This window comes from Tupaia chinensis, unplaced genomic scaffold (assembly GCF_000334495.1).
Source record: "Tupaia chinensis unplaced genomic scaffold, TupChi_1.0 Scaffold000221_1, whole genome shotgun sequence".
Taxonomy (NCBI): Eukaryota; Metazoa; Chordata; class Mammalia; order Scandentia; family Tupaiidae; genus Tupaia; species Tupaia belangeri.
Genome location: NW_006159696.1, coordinates 105,036 through 114,783, shown reverse-complemented (window position 1 = coordinate 114,783; position 9,748 = coordinate 105,036). Strand labels below are relative to the sequence as shown.

The 9,748-nt window shown below is 54.9% G+C and overlaps 1 protein-coding gene across 1 annotated transcript in view; it reads left to right on the top strand.

Annotated features, from left to right (window-relative positions):
- Window positions 1-9,748, top strand: part of WDFY4 (WDFY family member 4) — a 275,436-nt gene that overhangs the window by 241,174 nt on the left and 24,514 nt on the right. The window contains exons 50-52 of the mRNA XM_027771521.1: window positions 1,045-1,164; window positions 3,085-3,202; window positions 3,922-4,031. Of these exons, the coding sequence (XP_027627322.1) occupies window positions 1,045-1,164; window positions 3,085-3,202; window positions 3,922-4,031 (348 nt within the window). The remainder of the gene's footprint in view (window positions 1-1,044; window positions 1,165-3,084; window positions 3,203-3,921; window positions 4,032-9,748) is intronic.

Here is a 9,748-nt window from a genome sequence, read left to right as displayed (position 1 = left end):
AATGCCAACCAGAATATAGCCCAGGCCACAGTAGGGGGAGGACGTGCACGGTTAACCAAGAGGGGGCTTGTTCTGTTAATTTACCAAGATGCCCCGGCACTAGCCCAGTGATAGGAGGAAACTCTTGAGCACTGGAGTCAGAGCTAGGGAGCAAGCAGTTGTGTATGTGTGTGTGCACGCATGTGCCTGTGTGTGCACGTGTGGACTTCAGGTGCCTCTCTCTGTGCACACACCCTATCTGTAGAAATGCTATAAATGTGCACATGTAGGAGGGGCAGGAGTGCAGTTCCTGTTTCCGGACACACGTGGCTGCCAGCCCAGGGGAGCCGACATCTGCCCAGTCTCCTCAGCGAAGCACGGGGACCCCGAGGGGCCAGCCCTGGAGAACACGGGCAGTGAGAAGGTCGCTCTCAGTCACTCACATCTAAAGCCTCTCAAGCAGCAGGCCAAGGAGGTGACCTAGCGAGCAGTCCCGGTTAAGAGACGACACCACTGGACCACGCGTTCGCCGGGTGGCCCTCGTCCACACTCCCCCAGTGCTGTCTCCGTCGTGGCCTTTCATCACAACGCAGAGGGTCCCTATGAGTGAGCGCTGTCCCAACAGGCAGGAGCAGGGGAGGCAGCTGCCCAAGGCGCAGAGGACAGCCGGTCCAGCCCTGCCGAGGGCGTCTGTCTCTATGACGGCCAGGACCCCGGCCTAGGTGTCTAACTGAAAAGCCTGGCAGAAAGGGCCCCGCAGCATTCGTGCTCACGTCAGGTCTGAAAGCTAGTACCGACGATCCTCCTCCTGGGCTCTGGATTGCAGAACTGCTGTTTTCCCGGCCACGCTTGCTCAGTTCACGCTGAACTTGGTGTTTCTCCCTGACCTGGTGCTGCGGGCTCAAGCACAGACTTGGGGAAACAGCCTGGGGGCCGCCTACCTGCCCTCAGCCCAGGACTAGACCAGGGTGCCCTGCTGAGGGCCGAGGGTCGGGACACCCAAGCCCCGTGGCCTCAGGAGGGTGCTGCCTGTGTTCAGTTTGTTCTCTTTGTCTCTTCCGGTAGAGAAGGGACATCAGCAATTTTGAGTATCTCATGTACCTCAACACACTGGCCGGGAGGACCTACAACGACTACATGCAGTACCCGGTGTTCCCCTGGGTCCTCGCAGACTACAGCTCAGAGGTAAGGTGCTCACAGCGGGGCTACCATGGGTGTGCTGGGTTCTCCTGCCCACCACGGATGGCCTGACGTCAGCGGGCACCACGGACGGCCTGACGTCAGCGTGCGGAGTTGTCTCTGCTCAGCAGCTCGGCAACCTGCACCAGCTCCTTGGGACTCAAGGCTGCTCGGTGCTCGGCTCTCTTTGAGTCCACGGTGGCCTTGGGAGCTTGGCTGCCAGGGCTCCTGTCCTGGCTCCGCCTGTGCAGTGGTCACGACCGGCTTGATTGCCAATATTAGTCCGGGGGCTCCCTGGCATCTCTCCACAGTGAAGGCAGCTGGACTCACCTGCCAAGAAGCTGCCAGAGGCCGACGCTGGCGCTGGCACAGGGAGGCGGAGCATGGACTGTGCTCCTAGGTGTGGCGTGTGCAGAGAGAGCAAGGAGGAGAGAGAGGAAAACAGGGACACAGAGACGGAGGCAGAGAGAGAGCGGAGCTTGACTTTGGTGCCTGAGTCAGTGGGTCCGGTCCAGGCCTCACCTGGGATCTGCCCTGAATCACGCGGCCAAAGCAGAGGTGGATGGCAGACCAGCTCGCTGGCCTCTGGGCCTCTGCCCTGAGCCTCAGCAAGTAGGGGAAGGAGGAAGGGAAGCACCACGGCTGGTCAGGCTGCCTGTGCCCCCGCTGGGCTCTGGGCCTGAGTGAAGGACAGGTGACCGGGGCACTGGTTCGGACCTGCCTGGCCTGTCCTGCCTACCGCCCCAGGATTCAGGGGAGGGGGGCTTAGTCTTTTCTGAGCCCCAGCCCCCACTTAAGACATTTAATGCAGCCAACACATTAAAACATGGATGAAGCATTTCAAACACAAACAAAATTTCAGCTTTAACTCCCAGGTTTCAAAGTGGTGGTTTACCAGCTCTTTTGGTTATATTCATACTCTATATTTAAATTTGTCATTACTTAACCAAGATTTAAAAATTAGGAGATGTCTCCTAAAAATTTAGATTTTAGTATCTTTTAGGAAAGTAGGAGAGCTGGCAGCTATGACCCATTCTGACCCAGCAACATCGGCTGAACTGGCGTGGTCTCTGCCTGGCCCTGCCAGCACTCGCTGAGGTCTTAGGAAGGACTGCTTCACCTGGATCCCCACCCGGCTCCTGCTGTGACTGAGAGGGTGGTACCCGACACCCCCCAGGAGAGCTGGAGTGACAGAGAGGGTGGTGCCCGCCCCCCAGGGGAGCTGCAGTGACTGGGAGGGTGGTGCCCGCCCCCCAGGGGAGCTGCAGTGACTGAGAGGGTGGTGCCCCTCTGGGGCGCTGTGGTGACTCACTGCTGGTGAGGGAGAGAGTAGAAAGGAACACCTTTCTGAAAAGACACGCTAGTCCCACTCACCATCTCCACTGAAAAGAAGCCTCTCCATAGACGCTTGGCCCTGAACCTTCTCAGTTCTCCACTGCGGGGTTCCTGAGGGTAGTGGGAGGGTGAGCACTGCATGGATTTGTTGGCCTGAGGAATGAGGAAGGTCCCTCAGGTCCTTTCAAAACACACAACTTCGTATGCCAGCAGTTTGATTCTGAACAAGGACCCTGAAGTACTGAAGTAAATCACTCCATGAGGGTAGGCACTAACTGCCTTATAGACAACGAGAATTCTTTTGAAAGTCTCTTTTCAGTACCTGGTGGCCATGCTCTGATTTGGGTCAACTTGGAACAGGTTCAGCGTGAACTCAATCTTCCCCTCCTCTTATTTTCCATCTCGCCCCGATGATGTCTTTGCGGATCACTGGCTCTGGGGCCATAAAAGCCCTCTGCGCCAGCTAATCACCAGAGGGGGGTCAGACCAAATGACCATAAACCAATAAAGAGAACCATAAAACTAAAGAGCATGAGTCTTGGGGCACCCGAGCGTTGGGGAGTTAACTCCAGCTGCACATCTGCCTTCTAGGTGTTGAACTTGACGAATCCCAAGACTTTCCGGGATCTGTCGAAGCCCATGGGAGCCCAGACCAAGGAAAGGAAGCTGAAATTTATGCAGCGGTTTAAAGAAGTGGAGAAGACCGAAGGTGGGTAAACCCCACTCAAGTTTTTGTGCAATACTATTCATCTAAATGCCTGAACAGGACAGTTGGGAACAATTTAGATGGGCAAGGTGGTCATTTGCCTATGAATGGGTACATCTGAACAGAGTACTCTAACCTAGCGCTTAGCACCTGAGTGCATAGAAGAGCCACCTGGAGCATGTAAGAAATGCCAGTGTCCCGGCTCCACCTTTCCAGATCTGGCTGAGGAACTCTGTGGTGTGGCAGAACCCAGGTGATTCCGATATGCAGCCCGACAGAGACGGCTGCTGAGGGCTGAGGGCTGACAGCGCCACCCTGGGCGCAGGCAGTGCTTGGGGAAAGAACGTTCCCTCAGCTTCTCACACGCTAGGCACAGGCCAACCCATGTTCACACGTACAATACTGCATTTCACAGGGAAGGAGGAAACTCCGTGAGTGTAAGCAACTCGCTGGGGGCACAGCCTCGCAGTGGCACAGCCTGTGTTGCTGAGCTCTAGAACCTGGTCCCCAGGCTCTGTCCATCGTACTTCACTTCACGGTCTTGCCGCATTCGCCTGCCACCTGAGCCCTTACAGCCGGGGGGCTTTTCCTTGGGGCGCCTCACTTCCCAAATGCCAGTGACTGTACCATCAATGCTGCTCTTAAGCCAGTGTCCCTGTGTGTCTGTCACCCGCACCAGCACGGATGGAGAAGTCACTTCCAGGTGTGCACTTTCCTTGCAGGGGACATGACGGTCCAGTGTCACTACTACACCCACTATTCCTCAGCCATCATCGTCGCCTCCTACCTGGTCCGGATGCCCCCCTTCACCCAGGCCTTCTGCTCTCTGCAGGTGAGCTGCCGCCCCTCCCCATGCGCACGGACACACACACGCACACACGCGCACACACACTCAGAGCTACAGCACACAGACCGAGCCCCGGGTTTGGACCACAGGCTCCTCTGCCACAAGCCTGGTTATTAGTAGATGACTCACTCGATGTTGACCCCAGGATTCTGGCCCATCCAACCGAGGCAGGCTGTTCTTCGTCGACTGCCTGAACATCTGCCCAGCAGTCTTACAGAAAGACTAAAAAGGAGGGAATAAGAGATGCAGAAAAAGATACCTAACATAAATAAGACTTAGTAGAAAAGAAAAGCAAAGAGCTTGGAGACTAGAAAGGCAGACGGTCAGAGATTAGAAAAATAAACATAAGAAAGAATGATGAAAAAATATGACTCAAGACGCCAGAATGTGTTAAGTCTGGGCTCGGTGCAAGCTGAAGGGCTTCATGGGACAAAATATTTGAAGACCGATACAGCTAAAGGAGAGAAAGTAGCCAATTTACCCAGAAACTCACAGACCATTCTACTAGCTTAGGATTGCCGGGTTTCTCAAATAAAAATAAATCCAGGAGGCCTCGTTACATTCGAGTTCCAGATGCACAGTGGTTTTCAGACTAACGATGGCTTATACTAACCTGCTATTTGTTGTTTACCTGAAATTCAGATTTAGCTGGCCTCCTGAATTTCACTTCTACCCTGAATGTGCTGAAGTGAGCCAGTCTGAGTCCCCAGTGCGTGGTGGCACTGAGGCATGTGAGCTTTTCAGGAAGGAGTCCTTCACGGGCTCACTGCAAGGGTGCTGAGAAGTCCTCTCTCTTCCCCTCCCACCCTACGTCTGGGCTTCCCGGGAACCCATGATCCCAGGAGCACAATTTGGAGTGAACCATTGGGTAGCCCAGACCTAGTGAGTGGCTCAGCCAGCTCCCGAGTGAGTCCACCACAGGGCCCGAGTTTATGGGCTGGCCTAGTCCACACCGTGCAAGTGTCCTGTGGCGAGGAAGGCATGTACTGTGGGGTGTGACTGGCCACTGGGCTCAGATACCTACGCCTTGGCCAGACAAGCACAGATGTGCCAGGAACCGTGTGCTTTGGTCTGACCCACCTGTGAGACCACTCTGTGGCCACTCAGGGGACCTCGGTGCTGGGGACCAGAGGCCACCCCGGGTCGGCTAACTCCTGAACCCTGAGCAAGAATGGATAGACAAGGCCAAGTGCTGTCTCCAAATATGGAGCCGAGCCCCTCTGCCTCCTGCTTCTTGGCACGGCCTGCTCCTTCCTTGACGGCGTGGCGCGTCTAGACAGCGTATAACCCCCCTCTCTGGAAATTCACTCAAAAATAATACACGTGCTTCCCCTGAGCCTTTCTCAGGCAACGAGCATTTTAAGTAAGTTTGGTTTGGAGAATGAATGGTCCCAGAGCTGTACCCCATGCCAGGAATCCCATCCAGATGTTCTCATTAATCCACCAGAAATGATCGTAGCTGTCGATGATCGTGATGGAGTCCGTTGCTGTTTTCCATCCAGGGAGGTTAAATGTTTAAATGTTCCAGATGCTTTCAGAGCTCCCCCTCGCCCCTTCGGTCAGATACACGCACACCAGAGGAAGCCCCAGCCCTACTGTTCCGAGAGGAACAGCACATGGAGAGGAGAAAGAGAGGCGGACAGCCTTGGCCGGGATTTACATCTCTGCTCGGCTGCTTCATAGATACGGAATCTTCTGCAAGTCACGCTGTCTCTGGGAATGAGGGCTAATTATGCTCAGCTCTCTGGGCTGTTGAGAAGATTAAATGAGAAAATGTGGGGAGGCCCCGAGCTCGGGGCTCGACACACACAGGTGATTGATCACTGTCGCTTCCCGCTTCCCTCTGCCATTGGCTGGCTTGAGTCTGAGCAGGCCGGACCCGTTCAAGCTGGTCTCTGCTTCTTTAACCTAATTCAAGGCAGTCCTGACTGACCAGAGGATGCCAGCGTAGCAGGAGCCAGGTTGCACAGGTGTGCTGGGAGCTCACGTGCTTACTCGGGTCATGGCCACTTTGAAGCAAATCATTTTTGAGCTGTGTTACCTAGTTTGGCCCATGGGTGACTAGACGAAGTGAAGTCAAGATGGTCTACACTGGCTAGAGTGAGAGCCAGCTTTCTAGGCTTTTAGGTGGCACGAGTACAGTCTGTGAGTACCACTGTGTCCAAAGTCTCTGATGGGATTTCTCTTTCAGGGGGCACCGGTTTGTCCTTGGCGATTGGCCCGTCCCAGGTGGAAGCAGCTGGCTCTCTACCTGAGCTTCTGCACCCACCTCCCCTTCCTACTTTCCTTTCCTTTTTTTTTTAGGATTTTTCCGTAGGGGTGTGCATTTGCCAGAGGGAGACAGAGAGAGGGAAAATAGGAAACCCCCCCTCATGGGGGATGATTGCACCGCGATCCCTTCTCCTCCAATCTCTGTTCAGGATTTGGGGTGCGCATACACACGCCCCTGTCTTGACTTTCAAGCCGCTGAGTCTAGGCCTCCAACTGTGGTTGACTGTGTGAGAGTCCAACACCTCAACTACCATACCACCAGCTGGCCCCTCACCTCCCTACTTTTAAATGAATCCTTCGGTGGATCCTAACTGGCCCGAGCCTCTGGAACCAACAGAAAACCCTGCTCTTTCCTACTTTTCTCTTAGAACAGAAGATGAAGTTTTGCTCTCAAGGAAATGGGTACAGAGGCTACATCTATGGGGAGAGCACACGCCTGTCGGCCCTCAGGGAGGCCGGAGGCCTTCACCGACCTTCTTGAGTGATCTAGAGTCTTCCTGAAGTCAAACTCTTCCCTCCACCCGCCCCCATCTCCTGGGACCAGCCATTTTCTTTTCAAGAGACCTTTGCTTCACTGGCTGTGGCAACAAGAAAAGGAGCCTCCCACCATCTTAGCCCCAGGCGCTGCCTTCTAGCCTCAGTGTGGAGAGCGGAGGGAGGGAGAGTAAGAACGGTGTGAGGGAGAGTAAGAAGAGAGGCCTTCTTCATCTGATGGAGGAGACGGGCTGGTGCACACGTAAGCAGCAGCATTAGCAGGCCAGCTCCATGGCGTGGTTGTTAAGACATCCAGATCCCTCATGGCTGACCACACAGTTCAGATCTCGGGCCCATCATCCCAGCAGAGTGGAGAAATGGAGAAGAGATTGCAGCATGACCATGCCCCATTGGGGGAGGGAGGTGCTTCCTCCTCTCTCCCTTCTGGCAAGTGCACATGCCCTCGGACATAATTGAAACTAAAATAACTCAGCGTTAGAAGGTGCACTCAGAAACTTATGGCCAGCCGCTCCACTAAGAACCTGTGCTGTATTCTATTGTAACCTCGCTGGTTGACCCAGGACCACTGGACTCCCAACTGTGAGCTAAATAAAACTCTATTCTAATTTTAAAAAAAAGAAGGAAAGTGCACACTCTCCCATGCTTGCTCCCACTGAGCAAACTCTGCCTCTGCTGTTAGCGTGGGTAAGCGAGGGCTGAGGCCAGTGGGCCCAGCATCCCATGGGCCCAGCATCCCCGTCACCGCTCCGCCTCACCTCGAGCGGACCACTTTCTCTGGGACTCAGTTTCCTTCTTCGTGAAACAAAGGAGATGGGCCAGATGACCTCTAAAGGTCCTTTCATCACAGCACCAGCCTCTAACGTCCATTGAGCACCTACTGTGTGCCTGGGGGTGCTAACACCGTACGTGTGTTAACTTTGACTTCGCGATTGTTGTACAGCGTGCATGGCATGAAATCTGTCCTCGTGACCGTCAGAAGTGTAGGTCCTGTGGCACTGAGCACGTTCACGGTGTGTGGCCGTCAGCACCACCCGTCTCTGGGACTTCTCCAGTGTCCTAAACAAACAGCCCTGGCCGAGGGCTTCTCTCCCCAGTCTGGGGCAGCTCCGGCGCGCTGTGGCTTTCAGAGTCTTGCCTGCCTGGAACAGTGTCCATGACCCATGACACGCTGAGTCACTGGGAGACCACGTTCCCCCAGAGGCCCCAGCCCAGGTAACTAACTGTTTCTGCCCCGGTCAGGCCACCAGTTGCGCTCAGGTCTGGGATGAGACCCAGCCTAGGTGGGCCCAGCAAGGACACGCTGGCAGGAGCTGCTGCTGCGTTTAATGAGAAACGCAAATAAAGCACTGTGTTAATTAAGTCAGCCTGCGTGCAGTCAGCTGTTCCAGCAGTGGGGAAGGGTTTTCCCAACCACCTGAGGCGAGACGGTTGGGTTTTGTGAAAGACAGATGCTAACTGCAGAGAGAACCAAGAACTGTAGGCAGCTTGGCCCACCATGGCTGTTCACCTGCGAGTTCTCAGTGGGTACCAGGCTCGAGGGGCCAGCACCCAGGCCAGGATGGAGCGTGCACTGTGTCTGTGTCCTCAGCCAAGCGAACCTCAGCTGGCGTTTTCACTCATCGCCTGCAGCGTGGCACCTGCTCTGAGGCAGAGTCCACCTCTTGTCCCCACGTTCATGCAGGGCTGCCCCCAGTGCAGCCTGGCCCGCTGGGCTGACTCGGAAGCCTCCAGCCCCCTCTGACTGCAGCAGAGGAGTGGGATCTGTAAAGCCCACTGTGATTTGATGGAAGTCCTCAAGGTCACTGATGTGCAATTATTGCACACACTCAGTGAAGATACGAGAAGAGGCGCATGTAATGGAGTCAGTGCTGGGACAGACCCCTAGGCCCAGAGCTTCCTACCTGGGAATGTGGAATAACTGAGCCTCAGTTTCATCATCTTTCAAGTAGCCCCTGTCTGTGGTGAGGATGAAGGGGGTGGGGCATGACCCTGTCTGTGTGAACCCGTCTGTTTCTGTTGCTATAGCAGAATACCGGGACTGGCTGACCTACAAAGAAAGGTTTATTCAGCTCATGACTGGTAGCTGCAAAGTCCAAAAGCCTGGTGTGGTCATCCACTCAGCCATGGTAAGGCCACGTGCTGCTTCACCTTGTGGCTGGAAACTGGAGAGGTCAGCAGGGGTGTGCCACGGGAGAGACCTGCAGACAGCCACCTAGCTTTGTAACAGCCTCTCAGGGAACCAGTTCGGGAGAACGTGCCTTCCCAGGAGAGGAATCCATCTACTCATGAAGGACTGTCCCCCTGCCTCCCCCCCCACACACACACACCTCCACTAGGTCCTGGACTCCTTGCAGTGGTGTCAGGTTACAGGACAAGTCCAGTGGAGACCACAGATCTCAGGGGCTATTTCCGAGGGCCCCACACCAGTCTGTTCTCCCTTCTGATAGGCAGCGTTTTTCAACATGCCTTTGTGGGTTTCACTTGCTTCATGAAAAACCACATTTACAGGAAGGAAATCCCACGCAGCTCTGGGGTCAGCCTGCCCTCAGCCATGAGCAAGACAGGTCAGGCAGCTGGCTGGTGCGTGGGCTTCCCCAGAACAGTGTGGGACTTGGCTTTCCTCACTGACTAGAGAGATAGGGCCTGGACTTTGCTGCAGAAGCCCACAGAACGGCAAGTCCAGCTCTCTTACTCTCATATTTAGGCGTTGTACTTTGGTGGTGCGCTTGCCTGGCAACTGCCTTACAATCCATTCTCCATTTCCAAGTTCCACCCAGGCACTTAGACTTCCCCACTCCACCAGCCCCTGGCACGGGCATGAGAAAACCCACCCTTCTGCACTTCTCCCATGCCCACCTTACATTTCCAATAGCTTCTATCTTCTTTTTCTCTTTTCTCAAGCCCCTGGTTGTCTGAGATTGAGGCCAAAGCCCAGA